The 14,512-nt window shown below is 39.4% G+C and overlaps 1 protein-coding gene across 1 annotated transcript in view; it reads right to left on the bottom strand.

Moving 5' to 3' along the window:
* Positions 1–5,714: 5,714 nt before the first annotated feature.
* The window catches only part of LOC141127050 (LIM domain and actin-binding protein 1-like), a 74,695-nt gene continuing 65,897 nt past the window's right edge, over positions 5,715–14,512 (bottom strand). The window contains 1 exon segment of the mRNA XM_073613186.1: positions 5,715–12,940. Coding sequence (XP_073469287.1) covers positions 11,974–12,940 — 967 coding nt within the window. The 3' untranslated portion in view covers positions 5,715–11,973.

Genomic DNA, 14,512 nt, shown 5'->3' with positions numbered 1-14,512 from the left:
TGGGAATAACAGAAAGTCCATCTCACTGAATTTTTAAGCCGGTCAAGATCTTGATAGAAACAGCAGGTTATATTTGCTCCATTTGCAAACAAGGGAAAGAAAATAGACTTTTTTAATCAAAAAAGATTCAGTCCATGGAAGGTGGCATGCTGCCTAGGGCTTCAGAAATTACCAGGGAATTTAGAAATACTTTGAGAATCTTTTTTGATTCAAAAAGTCTATTTTCTTTCCCTTGTTAGCAAATGGAACAAATATAACCTGCTGTTGCTATCAAGATCTTGACCGGCTTAAATATTCATTGAGATGGACTCTCTTATTCTCAGTCTATTACCCTTCTCTATGATGCTCCCAAATGGCCCTGCCTGCCCTTCCTCAACTATTGACGACTGTATTTTTGAAATTTTGAAGTGATCAGTCTATACGCACAGAGTTTATTGTAACAATATCCTGAAGAAGCCGTGAATGGCAAAACATGTAGAGAGACAATTTACTTCTGTTGATATTTGTTACTGGTGTACTGTGGTTTTACCCTTTTTTCACATATGTATTTTTAATTCAATAAATATTTTTTCTTTTTCTAAATTTTGTATATGTGTGCACTTTAAAAAGTCCCAATTTCTCTCCTATGTTATATAGGGGAGGAGTTCCTATCTGCCAGGGGCCATTCACTAGTAGGTGGCGTATAACCCCATATAGTCATTAATGTGGTTGTTCTGTGTCCCATGATGTACTCCAAGAAAAATAAATATTTTACAGGCAAGTATAACAAGAAAAAAAAACAACAAATCCTATTTTCACAGTGTAAAGCTCTACAAGGTGAGGCTGTTCATTAATTTCCAGCAATAACACTTCACACAGCATGAACTAGAGCTTTTTCAGAGGGAGGTTCATCCGGTCATTGGGGAGATTTAAACTAGTTACAAACATAACTGAATGAAGGGCTTCAAACAGGCAAAAGGCTTTGTTGCTGAATGAAATAATGAGAGAAATCAAATAAAGCGGCAATATTCTGCTCTGGACAGAAAACAAACCGATCAGCTGCTTATGTTTATCTCACTAATGAAAGCAATGTAATGAAAGAGTGGAGGCCACTGGCTGTTGGAGCCAGGCCAGTCCTTGTTCACAAGGAAAGCTTCTTCTTTAACATTTTTGTAGCACGTGTGGTGTATCCAAAGTGATGTGCTGAGCACAGGAGGCTTCCAGGACCCAGAATTAAGTCTTTCATAGACTAACACTAAAAAGGATCAGAGCAGTCGAGGCGATTAGCATTCTTCCCGCTTGGCCAGAGGCACTTCTGTTTGTGCAGCCTCAAAAATGTAGTGCCAAAAGATCAATACTTCCCAATGATTTGGGAAACAAAATAATTATCCCCTCTCTAGGTTGTGGCTACAGTAAAGAGTTAAAGGTCAGACTTTAATTGCTGTCTGCATGCCTTTAGGAGAGATTCACCCTAGTTTCTTATGTGATGACCAGAAGTTATGAGAGTCTGCAGTGTGTACACTAAAGCCAGTCATACATTGCTCAGAACTTGGCCAGTTCAGCAGAGACCAGCCAAAATTTGATCTATGGGCAAGGTGGTTGTACCAAAGTCAATCCACCAAGTGATTTTACTTACCACAATCCTGTCCATTGTTTTTACTTGCGATTATTGCCGGTAGCTATAGCCACCATCAGTGCACAGTAGCACTGCAAGAGGTGGTCACAGGTAGGGTTGATAGGGAAATTCAGCAATATTCTTTTTCACCCATGGTGGAAGGATTGAAAATCAAATCTATGGATTGCTTTAACAGCAGTAAACATATGGACAAGAGTTCTAACCCTTCCCCTCTCAATCCAAAAAATCCTAAATGAAAGGTTTTGGCAGGATATAAAACTAATGAGGCAGTATAAAAAGAAAGGACACACAAAGTAACGATATCCCTTGCAACACCCACTGTAGCTTAAAGTATATAGGTAAAAACCTTTTTTAATTTTGGACAGTGGAGAGGGATTAGAACACCTGTCAGTTTTTATTACCATCTTGTCCCTCTGTTAAGGAGATTCACCCTCTAGCTGTCCTGTTTTACATTTACTTTCAATGATGATAAAGAAAATCCCAAACTTCGGGTTGTTCCCAGAAAAGTAATAGTAGGGGGAAATCTTCCAATAGGGACACTAGTTCAGGTGACCTGGGATTCCTCAAGGAATTCCCTTAATTTGCAGGGATTGCCCCTCACTTCATGTTTGGCTATGGGGCAAAAAAAAAAAAAAAGTGACAGAGGTTAGAACCCTCCCTTGCTCTATCCAAAATGAAGAAAATGTTTTGGCTATAGCCTTCTACTTGAAGAAGGGGGTTTTTAAAAAAATTAAAATATAAATATAAAAGGTCTGGATTAGGCTGAAGCAAGTCTGGAAGCATGTACCCATGTGTCTCAAATAGGGAAGAGCTCAAGCATGTTCAGATACTAATCTGAATCCACCTGGTCTAGCCTCCTGTACGTCGTGACTTTGCGAGCACAATCCCGGAAGACACGGCTGCCATTCACTGCAGCACAAGCCGATCAGTGGGTCCTGCCCACTGATTTATGGCTGGGACCCGCTGATTAGCTCAGCAAATGACAGAAGAGAGCTCTGTGTTGGTAAACACAGGGCTCTCTTCATACAGCAGTGATGTGCTTTTTTTTCTCTCCCTGCAAAGCAGGGAATAAAAACTAGCAGATTGCTTTATAAAACACCACACAGTAAACAAATTAAAACATTGTTAGGCACACATTTAACCCCTTGATCACCCTAGATGTTACATTTCCCTGCCAGTGTCATTAGTACAGTGACCATGCATATTTTTAGCACTGATCACTGTATTAGTGTCACTGGAGAGGTCAGTGGCAGTTAGTGCTGAGGGCAATCTGCCACCAACTGCCGCTGGTGGGTGAACAGACGATTGTAGTCCCACTATATGTTGCTGAGCACGGCCACTACTAGTATTCAAAAAAGTAAAATAAATTCTAGTATACATACCATCATTTGTAGACACTATAACTTTCACCCAAACCAAGCAATAGGCACTCATGGGAATTCAATTTTTAATTTTTATTACCAAAAAAGACATGCATCAGAACATAACATTGAGCAAAATTTATGAAGAAATTAGATTTTTCACTATCTTTTATAGCAGAAAGTAGAATAGTGTTTTCAAAATTTTGGTCTTTAGGTCGTTTAGATTGCAAAAAATGAAAAACTCGTGATCAAATACCATCAAAAGAAAGATCCATTTCTGGAAAAAACAAAAAAAAAAAAAACAAAAAAAAAACAAATTTGCATACAGCATTGCATTACTGTGCAATTGGCAGGTAAAGTAGTGCAGTGCCGACCTGTAAAAAAAAAAAAAATAATTAAATGGCCTGGTCATGAAGTGGGGAAAAAAATCTTCCAGTGGTTACTATAACTGTGCACCTGTATATGGTTAATGTTTTCCTAATAAAAAGGTACTGCACAATCTCTGGCTTTTCTGTTTATTCCCTGACTGGCGGAGCTGGGAAAAAAAATACCAGAGGGGAAATAGTTACTTAAAATCGATATAAGGCAAAAAGGAGAGCAAGAGCAGTCTTGTTTAATTAGTACAGCATTTGAAAAGGCTCTTATTAACTCAAGGGGTCATTTGATCTGGTGAGTGCATCACTTGGTGGGGGACAGTCTGGGAGCACATGTGGAACAGGAGGTGTTCTGTAGTGCCACAGCAATATCTTGGTTCTTGGTGGAGCAAACACATTTACAGGACATAACAGCACAGGTGTTTGATTAACTTACTTGTTTGAGAACACTTGCTATTGAGTTGAGATTCTGATTAATTGTACTGAATATTTTTTTTCTCACTTTCTAGGTTTTACATTTGCAGGTTTGGCAGCGTTGTTCAATCTCAGGTATTTTTGTACTTTCCACCTTCTGTGGGCAACGTGGGGCCTCCAGCAGTCAGCTGTACTCATCACATGGAGATGTTCCAACCTGTGCAGGTCAAGTTGACTGTTCTGACCAAAGTACTGTCTGCTGGGTGCCATTTAGATATGCAGCCCTAGGTACTTGTAAAATTACATTTTTTCATAAGATCCATTCCATGTAACCATGCATGCTGGAATCCACTGTGGCACATGTAGTTTTATGGAGTCTATTTTATGCAGAATGTCTTAACCACACAGACACAGGAGAGAGGGATTTATGGATCCTGAACTCTTGATTCCTTTGACAAACCTAGTTTTATTGCTGCATTTAGTCACATATGCAGAGCTGGCCTGATGAGGGATAAAAGAAAGTAGTATCACACAATTCTAAAATGAGACATGGTGCTGCCTTCTCTAACCCAGCTGCCTCATGTACCAGCTAACAAGAGCCATTATGGGAATTACAGCCCTGTTGGGATTGGAGATTTGTTCATTGGCCTTAGACAGTCTGAAGCACATGCAACATTAATCCAGAACAGACAAAAACATCCTACTAATGACTATTAGTACATCTTCAGATCAGAAGGCAGCACAAATCTATTGCCAGAGTGCAGGGAAATGTAATCTGAATGACAAACCATGCCGCATATTTCCCAGCTCCACATCAATGCAGAAGACCACATGACCCTAAAACGGTATGCAACAGTAATCCAAACTACATGTAATGTTTTCTAGCGCGTACTTGTGTAAAGAGGCACCAACTGCATTTGCCTCCAAGAACCCACTTCATTTTTTATTATTAAGGTGTTCTGTTCTTCAGGTGACAAAGAACATAATTTATCTCAACTTCCTATGTGCTGCCTAAAGCTGACCACAGATGGGAATTTGTTTTTTTTCTCTGCAAAGAATCTCGTCAGTCAGTCAGTGTTGGTGGAATGCCTCCCAGAGCTATTGGGTTCTTACAGCCAGGGTGGGGTGTAACACAGGGAGTTGTCCTGGCCAGGAGAACACAGCACTTATTGCTAGCAGCTACAGCCGCTGGCAATAAATCACATCCTAACAGACATGCTAAGCTGGTTTACCCCCACCAAAAAAAAAAAACCTACACACAACTTTGGTACAATGAGCCTGTCCATGCATGGTTGAATCTCAGCTGGTTCATACTGAACTTCGAACAGTCTATGGCTGGTTTAAGGTTCACTGAGAAGTTAGATGGGGCATCTCTCAGCCATCCAACACAGCAAGCAAGGAGATGGCCACTTCTTTAAATGGCCCCATTCTTCATCTCAAAGCCCTTACCCAAGACAAAGTGTCTCACAAGGAATATTGGGAGGGGTTGCTTTTGCAAATGTTTGGAGCTGGAGAAAAATGCCACACCATCTTTTCCAGGACTGGATATGCGCTTAATGATGCAATGGAATATATGCCTGCAAAACCCCTAACTGTGCGCAAGTGTACCTGGCCTATTCTGTTTTAAAAGGAAAGGTTGGACACACCAAATATTGATTTAGGTTTACAGTTTATGCACTTTGTAGGTTCAATAAAATAAAATTATGCTTTCAAAAATAGATTTTTTTTTTTTTTACCAAAGACTTGACAGTATATTATGTGCAGAGGGAGCTTTAAAAAAGCCCAGCATGTCCAGTTAGACTCACAGCTAATTGTTTCTGCGTTTCTGAAAATGCAGTGTAGCTAGCCTGCAATGAAATGCAACACCTTGTGGTAGGCAGATTTAAATATGCATTGGGAAGTAGAAGATTGTCAACCTTATATGGAGGGGGAAAAAAAAAAAATTCACACTGAATAAAAAATCTCTTTATTTCAGATTGGTTGGGAAGCAAATATATTACAACTTTATAAAATACAGTACCAACTTCACATCTCTCATACAGCAAGAAAACACTGCACCTTGTATAAAAACCTCTCAATGAACATGTAAAATAGACAGATAAAGAAACCCTCAAATGTACTGTAGCCCATCATAATTTAGTGTTTATGAATATGACAAACTACTATATCATGTCATACTTTGCATGGATACATAACTTGCTGTGGTAGCCGGTACTCAAAAAAAAAAAAAAAAAAAAAAAAAAAAGAAAAAATATATACGAGAACAGCAGGGGAGGTCAAAGGCGGAAAACAGAATAAGACTGGTGTTTGGTGACTCCTATGGCAAGTTCCACTTAAAGTCCGAAATAGGCAGCCCCAATGTCAACTGATCTTAATAGCCATAATTGGAAACAGACAAGAAATGGGGCAAACTATTAGTGCATTAGGTGTGGAACAGTGGATAAAATAAGAAAACATGCGCTTACAAGGATACCAGAATTAAATGTTTTATCACAATCTGGACAATGAACAGTGATCAGGAACACAGGACCAAAACAAGGCAGTCTTCCCAGGGGAGACCACTGGGAGCCATGGATGGAAAGATGATCAGAGGAAAAGCATGGAAGACAGCAGCTCAAGTCAAGCTGCTGAAGCCAGTTTAATCCAGTGTTTGACTGGCTATTCATTCTTATATCCATGCAAGCGCATACTTAGTCTGAAATAGCATATTGCATAGCTTGTATATTTGCACCCACCATGCTATTGCACATGTGCCAGTTTAGTCTGATGTAAATAACAGCTATTTTAAAGTAAAATGTAGCTTGCATCGCAATCAGAGGTACTTTTTAATTTATGGGAATATAGTAGACAGGACTTAAAATGTACAATGTAGGTGTGACTCAAGCCAGCTGCTTGTAGCAGGTGGCTGAAAATAGCCACTAAAAATTAAAAAAGCTTTTCAAAAGCAACCATTCCATATTAAAATGTACTTGCTGCACAAAACCAACAATAACCATTTTGTGATCTGAACCAACATTATGCAGCCAAAGAATGCATTAGTGGAGAGTGATATGCCCAGCTACCTGCCCTGCCATTGCTGGTCATGAAAAGTGTTGGCTATACTGACTTCAGCCTGGAAACGTCTTACACCCAAATAGGGAGCCGTTGATGAGATCACCAGGGGAACTCCGTTGCCATGAATCTTAAAACCACTTTGCAAAAATTTTTATTGCCTCAACACCTAAGGAATCCTCATTTGAAGTACGCAAATCATGGCATCTTCAGGATACCAGCCAAAAATAGCCTGGCTACTAGGCTGACCCCACTGGCATTAGTACTTTCACGGTCAGACCCAAAATAAGCATGAAAATCGGGGAAAATGAGTAACATTAGTCATTCGCTGTATATTTGCTTCAGGTTAGTGACCAGCACCATTGAAACCATTGAGTGTTCACATGACAGCAAGGCAACTACTTTAAGCTATGGAACAGCCGTTCATGCCTCAGCTCTCAAAAAGGATTACCTCAGTTGTTTGTGGGCTACCAGCACACTTAAAAAAAAAAAAATTCCCAACAGTTTAGTAAAAAGGTATAAGAAAAGCATATTGCCCTTTTTAACCTAATGGAGGGCTGGAGGCTAGAATTTCCCAACTAGAGCAAAAGGCTTCAAAAATAAGCAGGGTGTTGGTCATAGTTTCAGTTTCTAAACAATTTGCACTTTGTTCCAGAATCAATGCAGTTTCTCAGAAACCTAACAGAATAAAATGCCCCTAAAAACACTAGGCAAGGGAAGTTTAGGGAAGGGGAGGGGTGAACACGCACCATTTAGAATTTACAACTTCCCATTCAAATATTACATGATACTGCAAAAGAAAAAAAAAAAAAAAAAAAAAAAAAAAAACCATCAATAGTCAAGAAATGTTATCCTAAAGAAAATGTGCAAAACCAATGGTCCATATTCAGTAGGACTACCTCAGACTCAACCATGTCACAAAAAAGGTGAGTAAATGCACCCAACCTTCTGATCATACATTGAATTCTAAAATGTTTGAGGTTCTATTTTCTAATACTCACATAACTTAACCTGGATATCTGTTATTACCTTAATGTGCAAATCGAATAACTGTTGCATATTTCACAGACCTGAAAGAACCATGCCAGGATACAGAAACAATGGGACTATTAGAACAGGGACACCCAATGTGCACATTATTGTTCCAGGGGAGCTTCTCACAAAACTAGCGAAGCAAGAATGATGCAAATGTTTGTTCACTAGTGGATATTAAAAGTGTAGATACACTAGGCATTGCAGTCGCATGTCTGTTTGCCATTAGCTCACCTTTTGTGCTTTGCAATAGAGGCAACTGTAGCACCCTGCCCATAAGAACCAAGCTACAGAATATCTAGCTGTCCACATCAAGCTGATACAATCTCATTGTGAACGTTAAGACTCCTCAGTGTGAAGTCACTTGGTGAACGGAGATCTCACAACTAGGGAAGTCAGACTCCAGCCCCATGTAGAAAAAGACTATGGGAAGCATACATTATTCCAATTGATGAATCCACTTATAACCGAAATTTAAAACTAAACTAATTGATAAAAAAAAAAAAAAAAAAAAAAAAAAAAAAAAACACATGCCACTTCACTTGCTATTCCACCCAACCACACCTAGTTTGTCTTCTACAGCAAAAACTGCATCATGTGTTTAAAAAAAAAATAAAATAAAAAAAACACCCTTAAAATGTACTGTACACCTATGGCAATTTACAGTTTTTGAACTTCCATTTCATATTTTGCATGAGTAAATACTTTGTGGTTTTAGGTACTACCACAGTAAAAGGAGGACAGATGCACTAAGTCTATTAAGTGTAGCGACAGTGGATGAAATGGAACAAATATGCACTCACAAGGATATCAGAATGAAATATTTTATCATAATCCTGAGAACAGCATTAAGGAACACAGGACCAAATAAGGCAGCTTTGGGGAGCCTGTTCTTATCTTGCAGGATGTACATAACTTTAAGCAGCCGCTGCTAACATTTGAAGGAAGCCCTGCAGACGCAGAAAGCAGCCATGGATGGATGCAAAGATGACCAGAATAAAGACATGGAGAGTGCACACCCTAGAGTCAAGCTGTGAAATCTTGGCTAGTCCCATGTTCCAGACGTTTGGGATTGAGAACATTTTTTTTATTCTGGTATCCCTGAGAGTTCATATTCAGTCTAAAATTGCATACTTTGAATGTTTGCATCTACTATGCTACTGCATGAGTGCCAACTTAGTTTTAAAGAGGAACTTTGGCTTCCAAAAGGTTATTCATCAATCAGTGCAACGCAAATTAAAATGTCAATATCACTTTCCAAAAATAGCTATCGTTAGAGGTATGGTTTTTCATAAAGGTATATAGTGAGCATGGCCTAAAATTTACACTGTAGGCATGACTCACAAGTCAACTGGTCATAGCATTTAACTGAAAAAAAGTTATATTTACACCAATTTATAACTTTTCCGTTCCATTTTAAATGTATGCTGCATAAATGCATAGCAGAAGTATGCATCCAAGGAACAAACTAGCAACTACAGTCAAATATAAACAGTCACTCAATATTTCCAATGAACAGCAGAATGCACAGCTATCATTGCCTGTTGTGAATAGGTGTTTGCTATGTTGTCTTCAGTGTGGAAACATACAGTGAAATAAGCAGCATTACTGGAGGAACTTACGGCCCTGAATTTTACACCACTCTGCAAAGTACTTTTTCTCAAAGCAGGCCTATTTCAAATGAGAACCTACAACTGACAAACACATGGGATGAAATGGCTGGATATGCCAGTTAGCTGGCTGCTCTCTTGACACTAGCAACAGTGCCTTGAGTCTGAAGATCAGAAAAAAGGAGCATAAAGCCATTAGTATCCAAAGCATGACAGCTCAAGCAAACATCTTCTTAGGAGTGCTCGACAATGGTAGCTTCTAGGTTTTGTTTTCATGAGAACTTCCTTTCTCTTGCGCCATAATGTTGCTAGGCTGAGAGGTAGCACTGTCCACATGGCTCAGTTCTCAAATGTATTGCCTCGGCTGTGATTAGGTGACTAGCACACTTATAAAATCATTTCCCAGCAGTTCATAGTAAAGTCACATTGCACTTTATGGCCTCAGAGGGTTGAAGGCTACAATTCCACAACTAAAGCTAAAAGCGCCAAAAGTACCAGTGCTTTGGTTATAACTTTTTGTTTCTAAACATTGTACAGGTTTCTATAAGCTACAATGCACCTGCAAACACTAGTGTAATCAGAGCTGGGGGGGGGGGGGGGGGGGGGCGCTAGAATGATCTGCTTCCATGTAAAAACTAAAAAATTACATGATACTACAAAAAAATTCCCATAATCAAGACATGTATCCTAAAAAGAAATTTGTGCAAAAATTGTACAATAGAAAAGATGAGTAAATGCACTCAACTTTCTGATCATACATGGAATGATTCTAAAATGGTTTTATTTTATAATACTCATAATCTGGATTTCCATTATCCCCTTAATGTGCAAATCGAAGAGTTCAAATATATTTAACTGCTGCACACGAACGATTAAAAACTGCCATAGACTAAGAAATGTGTCAGGGTACAGAAACAAATCTGCATCAGGAAAGGGGCGCCTAATGCGGACATATTTGTTCCAGATGAGCTTCTCACAAAATAGGGCAGCAAGGATGATGCAAATTTTTGTTGCATCTACACTTTAAAATCTACTAATGAACAAAAGCATTGCAGTTGCCACGATTGCACCTTCTTTGCATTATAGGCAACCAGAGCACCCTACACCATAAGCATTAAGCTACAGAATGCAGATCTGTCCACTTCGGCATCTACTGTGTAGTAATTGTACACCAATTAAGAGTCCTAAATCTTACAATTGTGTATGAGCCAGAGATCCCACAACTAGGGAATTTACCAACTCCAGCATTAGGTGGAATGGCTATGGGGAGCTTTTTTTTATTTCGAAACATATTTATGATGGCAAATTAAACTGTGGCCAAATATTAAAAGGGACTTGTGCCACTCCTTGCTATTTCATCTAACACTACATCTCCCATACAGCAATAATAAAAAAAGTCCTTGAAATGCACAAATTTACTATGTACCCTATGGTAATTAAGAGTTTGTACATTTGAAAATGTCAATTCATACTTTGCATGAGTACATACTTCTTCTAGTGTACCACAGGACACAGGATGCAAAGATGGCCAGAATAAAGGTATTGAGGGTTCAGCCTGTTGAGTCAAACTGTGAAAAACCTGCTCAGTCCTGTGTAACTGCTGTCCTCTGGAGACTGTAATAAGGCATTTCATCCTTGAGAGTGCGAAATGATTCAGTATGATATTGCATAGCTTATAAGTTTAAATTTACTAAGCTAATGCACAAGTGTCAGCTTTGTCCAACTTTAAAAGGGCCTTTGCCTTCTGAAATGTTAATCAGTGTGATGCAAGTTAGGGAAGTTTTAAATATGTTCTAAGAGAGCCATTTTTACCTATGTAATGAGATTTGGCATCTATTACACAGAGGTAACCATTGACTACCTACTTTCACCTCCATCCATCTGTCTCCCGATGGCTGGGTCATGCAATATAAAAATAAATGGTTCCAACTAACTGGAATAAAGGGATGATTTAAATGTAATCACACTTAAGTCTGATTTCCAGTTTGAATTGTTAAAGTTGCAATATGGGAGTGTTGCTTGAGCTGCGACATAAGAGCAGTTAGTTAAGAGCTTACAGCAACTTCTGAACAAATACTGCTAGATGGAATAGCAATTAGAGCATGGTTTAACTTAACCAATTTGACAGTGTATATGTAAATGGCAGCAGGTAAATATTCATCACAAAGGCAGGGTTCACAAAAAGAGACATTAATAGCTGTTAGAAAGTGCTACATGATCCCATAGCCCACAACCTGTACAGCAAGCACCCAAGACCTAGCTTTTTTTTGGTCTATGACACACTTGGGAAGTTCAACAGTATAAACTTGTGTTAAAGAACTTCTTTTATGGTGCACCGCTAGAACTTAAGATTTTTTTTTTCTTCCTGCCAAGTTTTTAAACATACATATTATGTACAGTGGACTTCAACAGGAGGGTTTTAAAAAGGAGCAACTTTACACTACATACAAGGGGTCACTTAACTGGGATATCAAACAATTTAAGGCTGCATACAGCATTGAAACCTTGTGAAAGAATTAATCATCGTCCTCCTCATCATCATCATAATAGCGATTTCTCTTGATCTGTTCTTCTACACTTAGTTCTTCTACATCTTCTCCTTCCCAGTAGCCAATGTCTTGAGACTTGCGAATGTGTGTTGGAGATCTATCCTTGGTCATTACCAGATCTTCTGTGCTTGAATGTTTAGAATGGGTGGATTCCTCAGGGGAGAGTTGCTGTTTGAAAACCTCTGCCTCAGAAATGTCCCCATTTTCTAAGAAGCTCTGCTCATTTGATCTGGTAAGAGATGCTCTCTTGTCTTCAGTTTCTTTTGATAACTTTTCTTCACTGGTCTCAAGCTTATCTTGTGGGGGCTTAGTTGATATAGATGTAGGTTTCCTTTCTTCAGTCTCGTCTTCAAAATCGTCCCTTAAATTTAAAGAGTTCCGCTTTTTAAGTACAGGAGATTGAGGCTGTTTTGCGACAACTGGCTTTGCCACACTTAGTGTGAATGGACGGCTTCGTTCTTTCAGAGAAGAACTTCTTCTTAGTTTCTTCAAATCTGAATCTTCCTCACTTTCAGTTTTCAGCATTTCCCCACTTGGAGGCCATTTAGGTTTGAACACTTTAAGGTTCTCCTCAAGGGCAGCTGCTGAAGTAGTAGATTCAGCAGGCGGTGGCCAAGCAATTCTTAGCTTCTTTGTCTCCACCAGTTTTTCCCGTTCAAATGAAGCATTAGTGGTTTTGGCTTCCATGGATGCTGCCAGGATGCCAACTTTTGCTATAGGAGCATCTTCAACAAGAGGACTGCTGGGTTCTTCATTGGCATCTGCAGTTTGGATTAGGTCGTCTTGGTTTTCTGTGGCCTCTTTCTTGCCCTCCCATAGCTCTTTATGGGGTTTGTGCCCAAAACCTTCATCATAGTTTCCCTTAGATTTGAACAGCTGGTTGAAGTGAGGCTTGCAATAAGCATTTCCATGTAAAGAGGCGTAATTCCCAAGACTGTTTAGGAAAAAAAAAAAAAATTATAAAAAAACTCAGTGGTTTCCATTAGCCACACAATGCAGTATACAGCAATAAAATCAGACAAAAGCATGCAACTGTAAAAGTGCAAAAAAAATTCAAAAAAATGGCAACTGTGCAAGCATGCTTGCAAAAAAAGTATTGTCTTCCCCAACTGTTTCTCAACTGCTAGCAGTAGGACCTAGGATTTGCTAAGACCTCTTGGTCTATCAGACAAATTTGGATTTGTTCACAAGGTGCCTTTGAACTTTACATAAACTGCATTAGGCAACTCTAGCAGATCCCCCTCCCTTTGTGCTCATCAAAGCTCTCACCTCTTCTGGAGTGTTCAATTACTGTGCTAGCCAAGGTTCTCCACCATTCCTTTGGCCTCCCTACATAATCTTTTGTAGCAGTCAGGGGAGGAGTAGAAAAATGCATACAAAAATGCCTTAAATATGCATATAAGCATCATTTGCATGGACATGTATTGTTGGCAGGGAACACGGGTTCTTCCTGGCAAAGTATGTAAAAGTACTCTTGTTTAAACATGTACAATTTTTTAAATGGCTTTATGCATATAGAGCCGCATGTGTTACATGCATAAGATCTGTGTATGACTTCAATAATTTCTATAGTTGCATACACTGTCCCTGAAATTGGTAAAGTATGGTGCAGGCAGATTTTAGAAAAGTGTCTTTCATACATTCTAAAAGCGAAGAATGCACCCAATTAATGCATCAGTCTAGATAGAATTTGTGCTTGAATTTGGCTTCTGCTCCGCCATGTTTCGAATGCACAAGGAACTTCTGCAGAATCTGAGCCAGTTTTCCCCTCTGTTTGCCAATTGAGTCATCTTGTACTTCAGGCTTGGTTCACACTATTGCGAATTGGATGGGGGTTTCCCCCATCCAATTCCCATGACAGGAGACACTGACTGGCTTTCAATGGAGCCGGTTCACACGTCTCTGGGGCAGCCGTGGAGTGCGCAGCAGAAAAGTTCTGTGCCTCTTTGGCAGCGTTTCAGGTCCGAATACAGCCAAAAATTCAGACCTGAAATGGTTAACAGGGATGCAACGGATCCCCTATTGTGCCCCGCAGCCGCACATAGTGTGAACCCAGCTTGTGTCACACCCAATGCAGCTTTGAAATCCTGCAACTTCACAAGAAATTTCCAAACAGCATGTCAGTGTGACTTCAGGTGCAGCTTGGAAGACATCTGTGCGACTTCATGCACAGATTTCTATGCAAGTCACCTGAATTTGCAAAAAGTAGTACAAGAACTACTTTCAAAATCTGTGATGCTCCAATGGAGTCGCACCGATTTGATAGCTTATATTGTGGACAATAGGGTGCGACTTGTCATGTGATTTGAAACTCAAATGGCATGACAAGTCGCACTGGTGTGACTGGGTACCTAATTAGTGCCACTTTTACATTGTGTAGCATTCAATGCTCCAAATGTAAAAAGTGGCACATTTTAGAACTACCTGAATTTGGAGCACGAGTTACTGTCAAAACCAAGAGTTACAAACGCTTCATGAATTTGGCAAAATGCATTAAAAAAGGGAT

This window comes from Aquarana catesbeiana, linkage group LG02 (assembly GCF_042186555.1).
Source record: "Aquarana catesbeiana isolate 2022-GZ linkage group LG02, ASM4218655v1, whole genome shotgun sequence".
Taxonomy (NCBI): Eukaryota; Metazoa; Chordata; class Amphibia; order Anura; family Ranidae; genus Aquarana; species Aquarana catesbeiana.
This window is presented reverse-complemented; position numbering and strand designations above follow the sequence as displayed.